Here is a 16178-nt window from a genome sequence, read left to right on the forward strand (position 1 = left end):
AGAGGCAGTGATGGACGTATCTTTTTTCGCTCTGACCGTAACTTAGGTACAAGCTGGCTCATTGGATTCCACACTCTCCTTTTTCTATTGTAGATCACAGATTTGTATTTTAAACCACCTCGGATACTATATCCTATTGAAAATGAGAGTCGAGAACGCGAAATGGACATTCAGTGCCTTTTATCTCCACGACAATACATTGGCGAAATGCTTTAGCTACGAGCTAACGTGATAGCATCTTGCTTTAACTGCATATAGAAACAAAAGAAATAAACCCCTGACTGGAAGGATAGATAGAAAATCAACAATACTATTAAACCGTGGACATGTAAATACACGGTTAATGCTTTCCAGGCTGGCGAAGGTTAACAATGCTGTGCTAACGACGCCATTGAAGCTAACTTAGCAACCGGACTGCACAGAGCTATGCTAAAAACATTAGCTCTCCACCTACGCCAGCCAGCCCTCATTTGCTCATCAACACCCATGCTCACCTGCGTTCCATCGATCGGCAGAAGGACGAAGGACCTCACCCGATGCGTTTGGCGGCCCGGAGACGTAGGAAGTCAAGGTGAGGTCGACGGCTAGCGCTCCAACAAAGTCCTCCTGGTTGTGTTGCTACACTGATCCCACCTACAACTGTCTTCTTTGCAGCCTTCATTGTTCATTAAAAAAATTGCAAAAGATGTCCAGAATACTGTGGAATTATGAAATGAAAACAGAGCTTTTTGTATAGGATTCTACGGGGTACCATAACTTCCGTTACTCTGACTTCGTCACGCGCATACGTCATCATACCGTGACGTTTCAGCCGGGTATTTCCCGGGAAATTTTAAATGTCACTTTATAAGTTAACCCGGCCGTATTGGCATGTGTTGCAATGTTAAGATTTCATCATTGATATATAAACTATCAGACTGCGTTGTCGGTAGTAGTGGCTTTCAGTAGGCCTTTAAGCTATGAACCACTTTGCAATCCAACTTAATTAGGTTAATACAACCAGGGGTAACAACTGATGACAGGACAAGGATGACGAGCACCTGCACCAGCCGCAGATGTGTTTACTTACACAGCCAATTGATGCCATATGTATATTTACTTACAAAGAGTTTATTGCAGCAGTGCCAACTTTTTACAAATACCAAGGAAATCCGATCACTCTTTTTATCCGCAAGCTCTGTGATCACTTAGAAGCTCGTTTTCCAGATGATGAATTGAAATAGTGGTCTGGGAGTGACATTGAAGCACTGAGCTCAGACATTAATTATGGATTTGGAGTATGGATCCCCATACGTACTGGAAAGGAAGTGTGAGGAGAATCTCCACCACCCTCACATAGAGGCCATTAGCAGTGAATATGCTGAATTCAAGTGCATGAAACAAAAACTTCAAGGATCAATCAGCACATTTTCAGATATCGTGGCTGCAGCAATCCGATGTGAGGAGCTAAAGGAGATCTCTCAGCTTGTGGATATGTGTGCTACATTTCAAGCATCAAGTGCAGATTGTGAAAGAGGCTTCACTTTAATGATTTGTCTCAAAACCTCATCCAGAAACCATCTAAAAGTGACAGATTTGGACCAGCTGATGCGCATAAAATCAAAGCAAAAAGCATCAAACCGGTTGATTCCTAGTGTATCAATTTCTTGTTTGATCGAGGAAATATGCTAACAGCTGATCACCGTGATCGAGCTGAAATTAATCGGGATCACCGATCACCAGGGCTCGAATTTAACCACGGCAACCGCGGCAAAAGCCGTGACCGCCCTTGTGACTTGCCGTAATGCCCTAAAAAATTGACCAACATCGATGCCGACAACATGCCTTGACCGCCCTTGACTTTTTACTTGTTAATGGACGAGGGATGTAACGGTAAACGGTATAATGATAATTTGCGATAAAATTCCAGACGGTTAGTAATACAGTCTAATTTTTTAATGATCAAAAACACTTCCTTTTAATAATGCATTTTAGGCAACACGACGTCAGGTGCATGCGCACTAGCGTCGCTTGGCTTGGTAATCATGGCGGACAAGCTACACGGACTTTGCTCCGGAGATTTCCCCTCAGGGTAAACAGAGCCAAGCGCTTGGTTTAACGTCATTTTCCCTCGCTTCCCGGCGTGTTTTTAAAGGCCTACTGAAAGCCACTACTACCGACCACGCAGTCTGATAGTTTATATATCAATGATGAAATCTTAACATTGCAACACATGCCAATACGGCCGGGTTAACTTATAAAGTGCAATTTTAAATTTCCCGCGAAATATCCTGCTGAAAACGTCTCGGTATGATGACGTTTGCGCGTGACGTCACGGATTGTAGCGGACATTTTGGGACAGCATTGTGGCCAGCTATTAAGTCGTCTGTTTTCATCGCAAAATTCCACAGTATTCTGGACATCTGTGTTGGTGAATCTTTTGCAATTTGTTTAATGAACAATGGAGATAGCAAAGAAGAAAGCTGTAGGTGGGAAGCGGTGTATTAGCGGCCGGCTGCAGCAACACAAACACGTAGCGGCTACGTCGTAGCCGGTGTTTCATTGTTTACATTCCCGAACGATGACAGTCAAGCTTTACCATTGGCCTGTGGAGAACTGGGACAAAATAGACTCTTACCAGGAGGACTTTGAGTTGCATACACATGCTTGTGGAGATGGGACAACAGAGACTCTTACCAGGAGGACTTTGAGTTGGATACGCGCTACCGTGAGTACGCAGCTGCGGCTTCCAAACATTTGATCGGTTGCCCGTACGTGTGTGCCGCTATGTGCATGTCACGTACGTAACTTTGGGGAAATATATGTGCTGTATGAACTTTGGGGAGGTGAACGGTACTTTGGGCTGTGGGATTGAGTGTGTTGTGCGGGTGTTTGAGTTGTATTGGTGGGTTATCTGGACGGGAGGGGGGAGGTGTTTGTTATGCGGGATTAATTTGTGGCATATTAAATATAAGCCTGGTTGTGTTGTGGCTAATAGAGTATATATATGTCTTGTGTTTATTTACTGTTTTAGTCATTCCCAGCTGAATATCAGGTCCCACCCGCCTCTCACAGCATCTTCCCTATCTGAATCGCTTCCACTGCCCTCTAGTCCTTCACTCTCACTTTCCTCATCCACAAATCTTTCATCCTCGCTCAAATTAATGGGGAAATCGTCGCTTTCTCGGTCCAAATCGCTCTCGCTGCTGGTGGCCATGATTGTAAACAATGTGCAGATGTGAGGAGCTCTACAACCTGTGACGTCACGCTACTTCCTGTACAGGCAAGGCTTTTTTATCAGCGACCAAAAGTTGCGAACTTTATCGTCGATGTTCTCTACTAAATCCTTTCACCATAAATATGGCAATATCGCGAAATTATCAAGTATGACACATAGAATGGACCTGCTATCCCCGTTTAAATAAGAAAATCTCATTTCAGTAGGCCTTTAAGTGCGCACTGCTGTTAGATGGAGACAGGTGTGGACAATATTGGAGACAGACACACTTGTCCCCACTCTAAACGTATACAGCGAAGGAGAAAACAATTTGATGTTGCTTTTATTTTCTCAATACAGCGTCCATCATCTGCTGTGACTGAAAGTTAATGAAGTGAGGAAACATGCATCAGGTGATGTGTCGTGAACATTGTCACAACTTGTTTATAAAGTCTTTAGTTTGTTTACTGGGATGATCACTCGTCCTTTATTTATCCGCAAACTCAATCAGTGTTCAAATAACATCAATTCTAGCTAAAATGTTTTGTCATCTCATCGAATTGAACACTGGCTGTGAAGAGTGAGTATTCGATGTGAGAGGTGTCACTTCTCTTTATTTTTGTTGGCCAAAGTGTTGCACTGAACTACAAGGAGGCGTTGTTGGAGAAGAACAACGCTTGTTTATTAGACTTCATCTTCATTAGCCAAACTGCTTTGAGTTTTATATTAATCAAAAAGTAAACACCATGTTTTTTTTACATTACTTGTGTTTTTTTTTTTTCATGTCACAAAATAAAGTTGAAAAAACATCTATGTCGTGCGCGCAATACAACTGTGCTGCTTTTATTTTGAAAAGTATTATTTATGGGCGTGTGTCCGTGTGTAACAGCGACAAGTGATGCACGGTTTACACCCGAGACGCTAAAAAGAGAAAAGTTGATGAAGAATGACGTGTTTCCAACAAGACATGGACTGCCAAGCAACGTTCTCTCTAAAGTGCGTGCCTGCGCAATTGCGCACTGCTCAAGCGTCCGATGCGCGCAGCAAATATATGCCGCGCACCAAATCAAATCCCATCTGAATTCTAAACAAAATAAACATATTTATTCTATGTAATTTTGCAATGCAACTTTGAGTGACAGTGACAACAAGCGGCCCTAACGGTGTTCGTCAACACTGTTCAATTAATGTAACGTCTATCGAGATGCTTCGAGGACAGGAATTATATCGATCACTTTATTGAGCAAAACTGTTTATATTCGGACATAACCACACCAAAAACATGAGTAAAACACTTCTATCTCGAAAAACTAGTCATTTTCTGCCGTACAAACCAGGCCAAAACCAACTTGTCACCTGTCACCAACACACATACCCCTAAACCACTGGTGCGTTTATGGCCACACAAAAAGTCGGACAACTCAAACACCACACAAAGTTACACTATGACTCCTCAGTCATACGTGTGCTTATTTTACTGTCATTTATTATTAATGTTAATTTATTTATATTAGTCATGGAATGCTGTTACACACACTATGTTGAAGTATTACTATTATTATTAATTATTATTATTATTATTATTATTATTATTTATCTTACGGTATATATCAAAAATAATATTGAGCAAAATTTAATTGAAATATTGTCGATGTGGCCCTCCAGCAGTGCTCGGGTTGCTCAAGCGGCCCCCGGTAAAAATTAATTGCCCACCCCTGTCTTACGGGTTAATTATTGGACAAAATGAAGTCTTGTCTTGAGTTTGCCAACTATAGACCATTTTTATCACATCCATTGTTATGATTCCGGTGAGCTGCGGTGTGTAGTGAAGCATGTATAGCTATTCCTCGTCCTACAAGGATGATACTTGAAATAAAAGAAGTAGTTGAAGTAGTTACAACACTGCTGAGTGCGGACAGACGTTAGCCGCTAGCTACTCTACCAAATATTAATTTTGGTGTTCAAATACTTATTTTCAGCTGTATCACACAAATACATTGTTAAAAAAATCATAGATTGTGATTTCTGGATTTTTCTTTTTAGGTTATCTCTCATACAGTGGACATGCACCTACCATGAAAATTTCAGACCCCTCCATGATTTTTAAGTGGGAGAACTTGCAAAATAGCAGGGTGTTCAAATACTTATTTTCTTGACTGTATGTTTTAGAGTTCTTTCTTTATTCATAGTCATGTTTAAAGCAGCTAGTGTTTTTCCATTTGTACTATTTCTATTTTTTTTATCTCATGTCCACAAGTAAACTATGTGCTTTACCTTGATTACTTAGAATGTAGGAGTTGGAGTACTCCTTGCCATGAATTGATTTACGTGGACCCCGACTTAAACAAGTGGAAAAACGTATTCGGTGTTACCATTTAGTGGTCAATTGTACGGAGTATGTACTGTACCGTGCAATCTACTAATAAAAGTTTCAATCAATCAATCAAACCCTTTATATCTTATCTGTATTAGAACAATGAGGCTGTATTCCTTTCTGGACAGGGTGGGGGCTTTCTTCGTATTCAAGAAGTTTTCTCTTCCGTTTGAATGTTAGACCAATTCGAGAAGCCGGTATGAATGTATTGGTGTGGGCTGGTCTCTTGAAGCTATAGTAAAACTTGATATTATTTCTATTCTGTCTTGAGGGTCCTTCTTACTCTGCATATATGTCATCTAAAGAACTTGGGATTGACCAGTGACTTTAATTCCCTGAAAGGGAGGTCTGGGACAGTACCGAATATGATTCATTAGTACTATCCGTACCTATGCTAATACCGGTATACCGTATGCTTTGGAGCCCCTGCCTCGAAAGAAAATAACGCTTGCCTTGGTGCCCTAAAATCCTTTAAGGCAACACTTGCCTTGACCTTAAAAAGTAAAAATTTGAGGTCTGGATCACGATCATATAATCCAGTGGTTCTCAATTGGGGGTACTTGAAGGTATGCCAAGGGGTAAGTGAGATTTTTTTTAAATATTCTAAAAATAGCAACAATTCAAAAATCCTTCATAAATATATTTATTCAATAATACTTCAACAAAATATGAATGTAAGTTCATAAACTCAGTGACGCACAAGCTCAGGTTTCTCACTAAAATGTCTGTCAAAAAGAACTGTGAAAAGAAATGCAATATTCAGTGTTGACAGCTAGATTTTTTGTGGACATGACCCATAAATATTGATGTTAAAGATTTCTTTTTTTGTGAAGAAATGTTTAGAATTAAGTTCATGAATCCAGATGGATCTCTATTACAATCCCCAAAGAGGGCACTTTAAGTTGATGATTACTTCTATGTGTAGACATCTTTATTTATAATTGAATCACTTGTTTATTTTTCAACAAGTTTTTAGTTATTTTTATATCTTTTTTTCCAAATAGTTCAAGAAAGACCACAACAAATGAGCAATATTTTGCACTGTTATACAACTTAATAAGTCAGAAAACTGATGACATAGTGCTGTATTTTACTTTTTTATCTCTTTTTTTTTCAACCAAAAATGCTTTGCTCTGATTAGGGGGTACTTGAATTAAAAAAATGTTCACAGGGGGTACATCACTGAAAAAAGGTTGAGAACCACTGATATAATCGACCAGCCCGAATTCGACATTTGTTTCCTTAGTTCCTTTTGAATGGCCAATCAGGTTGTTTGTTAAACTACTGCTGTGACTTCATTTTTAAAGGCAACTAAAGGCCTACTGAAAGCCACTACTACTGACCACGCAGTCTGATAGTTTATATATCAATGATGAAATCTTAACATTGCAACACATGCCAATACGGCCAGGTTAACTTATAAAGTGCAATTTTAAATTTCCCGGGGAACTTCTGGTTCAAAACGCCTTTGGAGGATGACGTATGCGCGTGACGTCGCGAGGTCCACGGAAGTGTTTGGACACAATACACAGAGCTCTGTTTTCTTCGACAAAATTCCACAGTATTCTGGACATCTGTGTTGGTGAATCTTTTGCAATTTGTTTAATGAACAATGGAGGCTGCAAAGAAGAACGTTGTAGGTGGGATCGGTGTATTAGCGGCTGGCTGTAGCAACACAACAAGGACTACTTACCCTGATAGCAGACGCCTAGCCGATGCTAGCTGCCAAACCCACGGATGAAGTCCTTCGTCGCGCTGTCGATCGCTGGAACGCAGGTGAGCACGGCTGTTGAGGAGCAGATGAGGGCTGGCTGTCGTAGGTGGAGCGCTAATGTTTTCATCATAGCTCTGTGAGGTCCGGTTGCTAAGTTGCTAATTTAGCCTTAGCGTCGTTAGCAACAGCATTGTTAAGCTTTACCAGGCTGAGAGTTATTAACCGTGTAGTTACATGTCCATGGTTTAATAGTATTGTTGATCTTCTGTCTATCCTTCCAGTCAGGGATTTATGTATTTTGTTTCTATCTGCATTTGAGAACGATGCTATCACGTTAGCTCAGTAGCTAAGTGTGTCACCGATGTATTGTCGTGGAGATAAAAGTCACTGTAAATGTCCATTTCGCGTGCTCGACTGTCATTTTCAAGAGGATATAGTATCCGAGGTGGTTTAAAATACAAATCCGTGATCCATAATAGAAAAAGGAGAGAGTGTGGAATCCAATGAGCCAGCTTGTACCTAAGTTACGGTCAGAGCGAAAAAAGATACGTCCTGCACTGCCTCTAGTTCTTCACTCTAACGTTCCTCATCCACGAATCTTTCATCCTCAAATTAGTGGGGTAATTGTCGCTTTGTCGCTCCGAATCTCTCTCGCTCCATTGTAAACAAAGGAAAATTGTGAGGAATATTACCTCCTGTGACGTCACGCTACTTCTGGTACAGGCAAGGCTTTTTTATCAGCGAGCAAAAGTTGCGAACTTTATCGTAGATTTTCTCTACTAAATCCTTTCAGCAAAAATATGGCAATATCGCGAAATGATCAAGTATGACATATAGAATGGATCTGCTATTCCCGTTTAAATTAAAAAAAATCATTTCAGTAGGCGTTTAAGTTCCTGCCCTGAAAAGAAGGCAAGAGCTTAGCCTGTACATGCAGACCGAATTAGTAAGAGGTGCTCAGCAACGACTAAACTAATCAAATAAGTCACCCCTTAGCTGTGCCTGGCAGCAAACAAAAGACAGTGAAGTCACTTAATGATTATTGACGACATGCTTCTGCTCGTTTGCTTCATGCAGGTGAAGCGCTCCCTCACTTGTACCCAAAGTGAGAGTCAAACCCTTCCCTTAAGACCGAGGTAAGTACCGAATCACTGTTGTGAGACACCTAATTGATGCGAAGTTTGCACGATGCACTGGGAAGAATTGATTGGAATTCAAAAATGCGTTTATGGAAAGCAGATGCCTGAGTTCAAGCGCTACAATTTGAATCACCATTACAAGTCCAATCATTTACAGAAAATAAACAAAGCTGAAAAACAATATGAGAAGGAAGATGAAGCTACTGGGAGGTCCTTAATCATCCTCCTCCACGTGTTTGTTTTTGTCTAATAAAAACTCAGCAAACAGCTGTCAGTTCCAGATTCACTGCTTTCGATTTATTTGACGTTGTGATTTTGACTGCAGCGAGAATTTACAATCTCAATGCAGCCCACTTTATAAATAGAGACATCTCGTCCTCGAGGTCTGTGAGGGAAAAATTAATGTCTCCCCGCTTTCTCGTTTCTAGCAACATATATAGTTTGAGAAAAAGAGACTTGGACAAAAACCCATTTGGCCTGGGTTCCCATGACAACGCATCGTGCACTGAAAGTAGGCCTACACTGGTGTCTTTCCGCTCGTAAATACCATGTCCCCTATCCCCCAACCTTGCTCCTTTTAGACTTTTTTTTTTTTTTTAATAATTAAGGCTGTTAACGTTAACGCGATGGCGAGTTAAAGGCTCAAATTGATGATTTCTTTTCAATATTTTTTAAACGTTTCCTTGTGATCTAGATACCGTATTTTCCAGACTATAAGGCGCACTTAAAATCTTTTTTTTCCCCTCAAAACTGGACAGTGCGCCTTATAGCCCGATGCGCCTAGTGTACGGAATAATTCTGGTTTTGCTTACCGACCTTGAAGCAATTTTATTTGGTACGTGGTGTAATGATAAGTGTGACCAGTAGATGGCAGTCAAACATAAGAGACACGTGTAGACAATAATAATAATGATGATAGATTTTATTTGTAAAAAGCACTTTACGTTGAGCAAACAACCTCAAAGTGCCACAGTGTAAAAAAAAAAAAAAAAATGATGGCAATATGACTCAAGTAAACAACACCAACATTTTATATGTTCCATTGAAAATATAGAACATTACAAACGGCGCTCAAAAATATATCATAATGTTTTAGTACGACTTTGGTAAGCTATGAAGCCGCACCGCTTGATGGATTGTCGGCGCATTAAACATACGAGTATTATTATGGTGTGTGTATAAGGTAAGACATATCTGGCATTTTGTTCCGCAATATTATGCAAAAGCAACTCTTCTTACCTTCTGGTACCCTCTAATCTGTATTTGGGATGTGCATAAATCCTGAAAAATTTGCTTGCGTCCGCCTTTGTAGTCTGTGCCGACTCCGTAGTCGATAAGCTTCTTTTTCTCTTTTATCTTCTTGTTATGGGACATTCATCCTCCACTGTTGCCATTTCTAATATAAAGTAGTGTAAAGTTCTTACTTATATCTGTCAGTAAACTCGCCATGAAAGCGCTAAAACATACCGGTGTAGTGAGTTTACATTATCCACCCAAGGAACTTTAGTTATTAGAGAAATCCGGTCGGACGTTTTTTCACGGATTAGTAGATGCTGCTCTGTTATTGATTGAAGTAAAGTGTGAATGTCATTAAAACAGTTAGCTCCATCTTTTGACACTTCTTCCACTCCCGTCCTTGCACGCTACACCGCTACAACAAATATGACGGAGAAAAGACGCTGCCGAAGGTGAGCCACGTAAATAAGACCACCCACAAAACGGCGCATCCTGAAGCGACTGTCAGAAAGCGGCTTGAAAATGATCTGTAAAACATAATTTATGCAACATTTTGACCAAAGAACCACCATTACATGTTATGTAGACCACAAAGAAATGTTTTACATTTAGAAAAAAAATAAAAATAATATGACTCCTTTAATGCGCCCTGTAATCCGGTGCACCTTATATATGAAAAAAGATCGAAAATAGACCATTCATCCGGTGCGCCCCATGTTCCGGCAAATACAGTAACATGTAATGGTGGTGCTTTGGTCAGAAATTTGCATGGATTAAGTTTTACAGACCATTTTTAGGCAGCTTTCTGACTGTCTTCAGAATGCGCCGTTTATTTATGCCCCATTCGACTGTGTCGCCACCCCGTCAGCCATGTTGCAATTTTTACTGCTTCCATATCGAGTCTACTGACAGATATAAGATAGACCTTTACGCTACTTTTTATGGGGTGTATATTGTAGCGTCCCGGAAGAGTTAGTGCTGCTAGGGGTTCTGGGTATTTGTTCTGTTGTGTTTATGTTGTGTTACAATGCGGATGTGTTTGTCATTCTTATTTGGTGTGGGTTCACGGTGTGGCGCATATTTGTAACAGTGTTAAAGTTGTTTATACGGTCACCCTCAGTGTGACCTGTATGGCTGTTGATCAAGTATGATTAGCATTCACTTATGTGTGTGTAAAAGCCGCATATAATATGTGACTAGGCTGGCACGCTGTTTGTATGGAGGAAAAGCGGACGTGACGACATGTTGTAAATGACGCTAAAGGCAGTGACTTCCATGCATTTGTTGAACCCCAGCCAGTACCAGACTTCTCTCAGTGAATGAGAAAAAGTAGGTAAAAAACCCTATAATTGAAGCGCCGATCGACGGGATGCTCACATAATCCCGTTTAGATAAAGATTCAATCGCGATCCTCACAAAGGGTTGAAAAAAAGTTGCAGCAACTACGGTCTTTTTTTGCTTTCTCAGGGGATGTCAAAGTCGACCAGTCTCTCAGTCCATGGCTACATGTGTCTACTACCATGTGTCTACTACCAAGAATTATAACTAGATATTAACTAGATATTATTGGCCGATAAATGCTTTAAAATGTAATATTGGAAATTATCGGTATCGTTTTTTTTATTATCGGTAGTGTTTTTTTTTTTTTTTTAATTAAATCAACATAAAAAACACAAGATACACTTACAATTAGTACACCAACCCAAAAAACCTCCCTCCCCCATTCACACTCATTCACACAAAAGGGTTGTTTCTTTCTGTTATTAATATTCTGGTTCCTACATTATATATCAATATATATCAATACAGTCTGCAAGGGATACAGTCCGTAAGCACACATGATTGTGCGTGCTGCTGGTCCACTAATAGTACTAACATTTAACAGTTAATTTTACTCATTTTCATTAATTACTAGTTTCTATGTAACTGTTTTTATATTGTTTTACTTTCTTTTTTATTCAAGAAAATGTTTTTAATTTATTTATCTTATTTTATTGTATTAATTTTTTTAAAAAGGACCTTATCTTCACCACACCTGGTTGTCCAAATTAGGCAGGGCCTACAGAATGCTTGGCATCACAGGGGCCAGCCAGCGAAGGGCCATGAAGTTAGCCACAGATGTAGCAGAAGTGGCATCAAGGTGGCTGTGGATCAGGATGGGAGAGGCGTGGCATGTAGGGCAGTAGCGCTACCTGGACACAGGCTGGGGCCTGATCAACCCTAGCTGGGTCGCCTAGGGGAGGGGGTCTGATTGTTGAAAGACCCGAAACCCCCTGTGATCCTAGGTTACATCACTGAGGATGTGTCCAGTTGCACCATTGGTGTATTTAAAAAGTTGCTTTTCTGGGACAACCAGTGACTACCAGGAACAGTCTGGTTGACCACCAAGTACAGATTGGTGACAGCTGGAGAGACAGTGGACAGCCCGGAAAGACGGCACCGGGGCAGTGAGGGTTAGCATCCCGAGCTGCACCTTCTGCGAGGAACGAACCCACAACAAGCTACGAATCGACCTACAGGAAATATACCCCCAGGGATTCCCGAGAGGGGGGGCGGAAGAGAATCCCACTGGACGGATCAAAGGATAACGACACATGGCAATGGAAACACGACGACGACTATGGAATGCATATGTGGGAGGGTATGTAAGAACCGACATGGCCTGCGGATCCACCAGGCCAGGATGAAGTGTATGCAGAAGGTGGTAGAATCACAGCGCACAGGAACTACGCCTGGTGAGACGCAGGAGGAGCCAGGCCCGGAGTCACCCCACAGTGCCCGGAGCCTCCAGGTGATGCAACCACCAGATGCACACAGGACATCAGAACATCGTCGGGTTAAGTGGCCCCAAGCTAGCAAGGAGAAAGAGTGGCTCCAGTTTGATGAAGATGCTGATACCATCTTGGATACAACAGCCAAAGGGGAAGCTGATCGACGCCTCAAGACGATGACCACAGTCATCATCAGCCTCGCTGCAGAGAGGTTTGGATTTGAGGAGAAGCGGGCAGCAAAGCCCCCCTACATCATGAACAATAGAGCGAGTAAAATCCAGCAGCTCAGGCAGGAACTGAAGAGTTTAAGGCGGCAGTTCAAGGTTGCAAGTGAAGAGGATAGGGGGCCTCTTGCGGAGCTACGTTGTATAATCCGCAAGAAGCTGATGACCTTGAGGAGAGCAGAGTGGCATAGGAGGAGGAGGAAGGAAGGGTCCAGGAGGAGAGCTGCCTTTCTGGCAAATCCATTTGGAGTCACAAAACAGCTGCTAGGACAGAAGCGAAGCGTTAAACTGGCCTGCTCCAAAGCTGAGGTCGACCACCACCTCAAGCAAACCTACAGCGATGGATGTAGGGAGCAAGACCTAGGCCCCTGCAGGTCCTTGATCAATCCACCAACACTAGACTTCGATGGGAAAGAGCCGGGCTGGAAGGAGATCCAGGAGGTGGTCCGAAGGGCAAGGACGAGCTCTGCTCCAGGGCCCAGTGGAGTACCTTACAAGGTCTATAAGAACTGTCCAAGACTACTCTGCAGACTCTGGAAAATCCTGAAGATGATCTGGAGGAGGGGCAAGGTAGCAGACCAGTGGAGACAGGCAGAGGGTGTGTGGATCCCAAAGGAGGAAAAGTCTCAGAACATCAATCAGTTCCGAACCATCTCGTTGCTGAGTGTTGAAGGGAAGATCTTTTTCAGCCTCATTGCCAGGCGACTGACAGACTACCTCCTGAAGAACTCATACATTAATACATCAGTCCAGAAAGGAGGGATCCCAGAGGTATCTGGATGTCTGGAGCATACAGGCGTGGTAACTCAGCTCATCAGGGAAGCCAGGGAGAACAAGGGGGACTTGGCTGTTCTGTGGCTGGACCTCGCAAATGCCTATGGATCCATACCCCACAAGCTGGTCGAAGAGGCACTGAACCGGCATCACATCCCAAAGAAGTTCAGAAACCTCATTCTGGACTACTATGCCAACTTCCATCTGAGAGTCTCCTCCGGAAAAACAACCTCCGACTGGCACAGGCTTGAAAAGGGGATCATCACTGGCTGTACAATCTCAGTCATCCTCTTTGCACTCGCCATGAACATGCTGGTGAAGTCTGCAGAAGTTCAGTGCAGAGGGCCCCTCTCCAGGTCTGGAGTCCGACAGCCACCCATCCGAGCCTTCATGGACGACTTGACAGTGACCACTACATCTGTCCCAGGCTGCAGGTGGATCTTGAATGGCCTTCAGGAGGTGATTTCCTGGGCTCGCATGAGCTTCAAGCCGGCCAAGTCGAGGTCCCTTGTGCTAAAGAGAGGGAAGGTTACTGGCAAGTTCTGCTTCTCACTTGGCACCACCAAAATACCATCACTCACCGAGGAACCTGTGAAGAGCTTAGGAAAGGTGTTTAATTGCAGCCTGAGAGACGTAGCCTCCACAAAATCGACCAACCAAGACCTGGAGACCTGGCTGACCGTGGTGGACAAGTCTGGCCTTCGTGGCAAGTTCAAGGCCTGGATTTACCAGCACGGGATTCTCCCCCGGATCCTCTGGCCCATCATGGTGTACGAAGTCCACATTTCAACGGTGGAAGGCTTTGAGATGAGGGTCAGTAGGTTCCTGCACAGGTGGCTGGGACTGCCGCGAAGCCTGAGCAGCATTGCTCTATACGGGCACAATAACAAGCTGAAGCTCCCCATCAGCAGCTTGAGCGAGGAGTTCATGGTGACACGGTCCAGGGAACTCCTACAATATCGGGAGTCCAGTGACCCAAAGGTTGCCCAGGCTGGGATTGAAGTCAGGACGGGGCGTAAGTGGAGAGCTGCCGAGGCTGTGGATGTCGCAGAGGCAAGGCTACGGCAAAGGGTGTTGGTGGGAACAGTGGCACAGGGGAGATCTGGCTTAGGTAGCAGAAGAACACCTCGCTATGATAAGGCGCAGGGGAAAGAGAAGAGGTCACTGATCCTCGAGGAGGTGCGAGCAGGAGTTGAGGAAAGGCGAGCCTGCCAGATGGCGGGAATGCGGCAACAGGGCGCCTGGACCAGATGGGAACAAGCAGCAGAGCGCAAGGTCACATGGACCGAGCTCTGGAAAGCCGAACCCCATCGGATAAAGTTCTTGATCCAGGCGGTCTACGACGTGCTGCCAAGTCCATCCAACCTCTTCACCTGGGGGAAGGTGGAGACACCAGCGTGCCCCCTCTGCCAGAGGAGAGGAACCTTGGAGCACATCCTAAGCTGTTGTCCGAAAGCCCTGGGTGAAGGGCGGTACCGCTGGCGACATGACCAGGTCCTGAAGGCCATAGCCGATACCATCTGCAGGGGAGTCAGTCACAGCAAGAGCCTCCGCCCAGTGAAGAGCACCGCTTTCATCAGAGCTGGGGAGAAGTCAACACCGGCTGCCCGGAACACCTCTTCTGGTCTGTTGGCAACAGCACGCGACTGGGAGCTGTCAGTTGATCTGGGCAAGCAGTTGAAGTTCCCTGACGTGGTTGCCAAAACAACACTAAGGCCAGATATTGTGCTTACCTCAGTTGCCTCCAAGCAGGTAATCCTCCTGGAGCTCACAGTGCCTTGGGAGGACCGTATGGAGGAGGCCAATGAGAGGAAGAGCGCAAAGTACTCTCAGCTTGTGGAGGAGTGTCGGAGCAATGGGTGGCGAGCGATGTGCCGGCCCGTTGAAGTGGGATGTCGAGGGTTTGTGGGCAAATCCCTCTGCAGGGCCTACAGAATGCTTGGCATCACAGGGGCCAGCCAGCGAAGGGCCATGATGTTAGCCACAGATGCAGCAGAAGTGGCATCAAGGTGGCTGTGGATCAGGAGGGGAGAGGCGTGGCATGTAGGGCAGTAGCGCTACCTGGACACAGGCTGGGGCCTGATCAACCCTAGCTGGGTCACCTAGGGGAGGGGGTCTGATTGTTGAAAGACCCGAAACCCCCTGTGATCCTAGGTTACATCACTGAGGATGTGTCCAGTTGCACCATTGGTGTATTTAAAAAATTCAAGAAAATGTTTTTAATTTATTTATCTTATTTTATTTTATTTTATTTTATTAATTTTTTTAAAAAAAGGACCTTATGTTCACCATACCTGGTTGTCTAAATTAGGCATAATAATGTGTTAATTCCACGACTGTATATATCAGTATCGGTTGATATCGGTATCGATTGATATCGGTATCGGTAATTAAGAGTTGGACAATATCGGAATATCGGATATGGGCAAAAAGCCATTATTGGACATCCCTATTTATAACCTAGAATGAACTTCTACCAAGTTTGAGACAAAGCAGGGTTATTGTGTCAACAATAATAATAATAATACCTGGGATTTATATAGCGCTTTTCTAAGTACCCAAAGTCGCTTTACATGTTAAAAACCCATCATACATTCACACCTGGTGGTGGTAAGCTACTTTCGTAGCCACAATAGCAGCGTAAGCTGGCATTAGCTCACTGCTTTCAATAAAATAAAATAGTCTGTCTGCGTTAATAATAACATTATCACTCATATTTGGTTAATATTCAGGTCATGACATGTTAATGG

At 43.3% G+C, this 16178-nt stretch overlaps 1 protein-coding gene across 1 annotated transcript; it reads left to right on the forward strand.

Moving 5' to 3' along the window:
- Positions 1-12342: 12342 nt before the first annotated feature.
- On the forward strand, positions 12343-15665 carry LOC133630482 (uncharacterized). The gene has a single exon (XM_062022093.1). It carries the CDS (start codon positions 12343-12345, stop codon positions 15481-15483), a length of 3141 nt encoding a protein of 1046 aa, XP_061878077.1. The 3' UTR covers positions 15484-15665.
- The last annotated feature ends 513 nt before the right edge of the window (positions 15666-16178 follow it).

Source organism: Entelurus aequoreus, linkage group LG15 (genome assembly GCF_033978785.1).
Source record: "Entelurus aequoreus isolate RoL-2023_Sb linkage group LG15, RoL_Eaeq_v1.1, whole genome shotgun sequence".
In the NCBI taxonomy this organism is placed as follows: Eukaryota; Metazoa; Chordata; class Actinopteri; order Syngnathiformes; family Syngnathidae; genus Entelurus; species Entelurus aequoreus.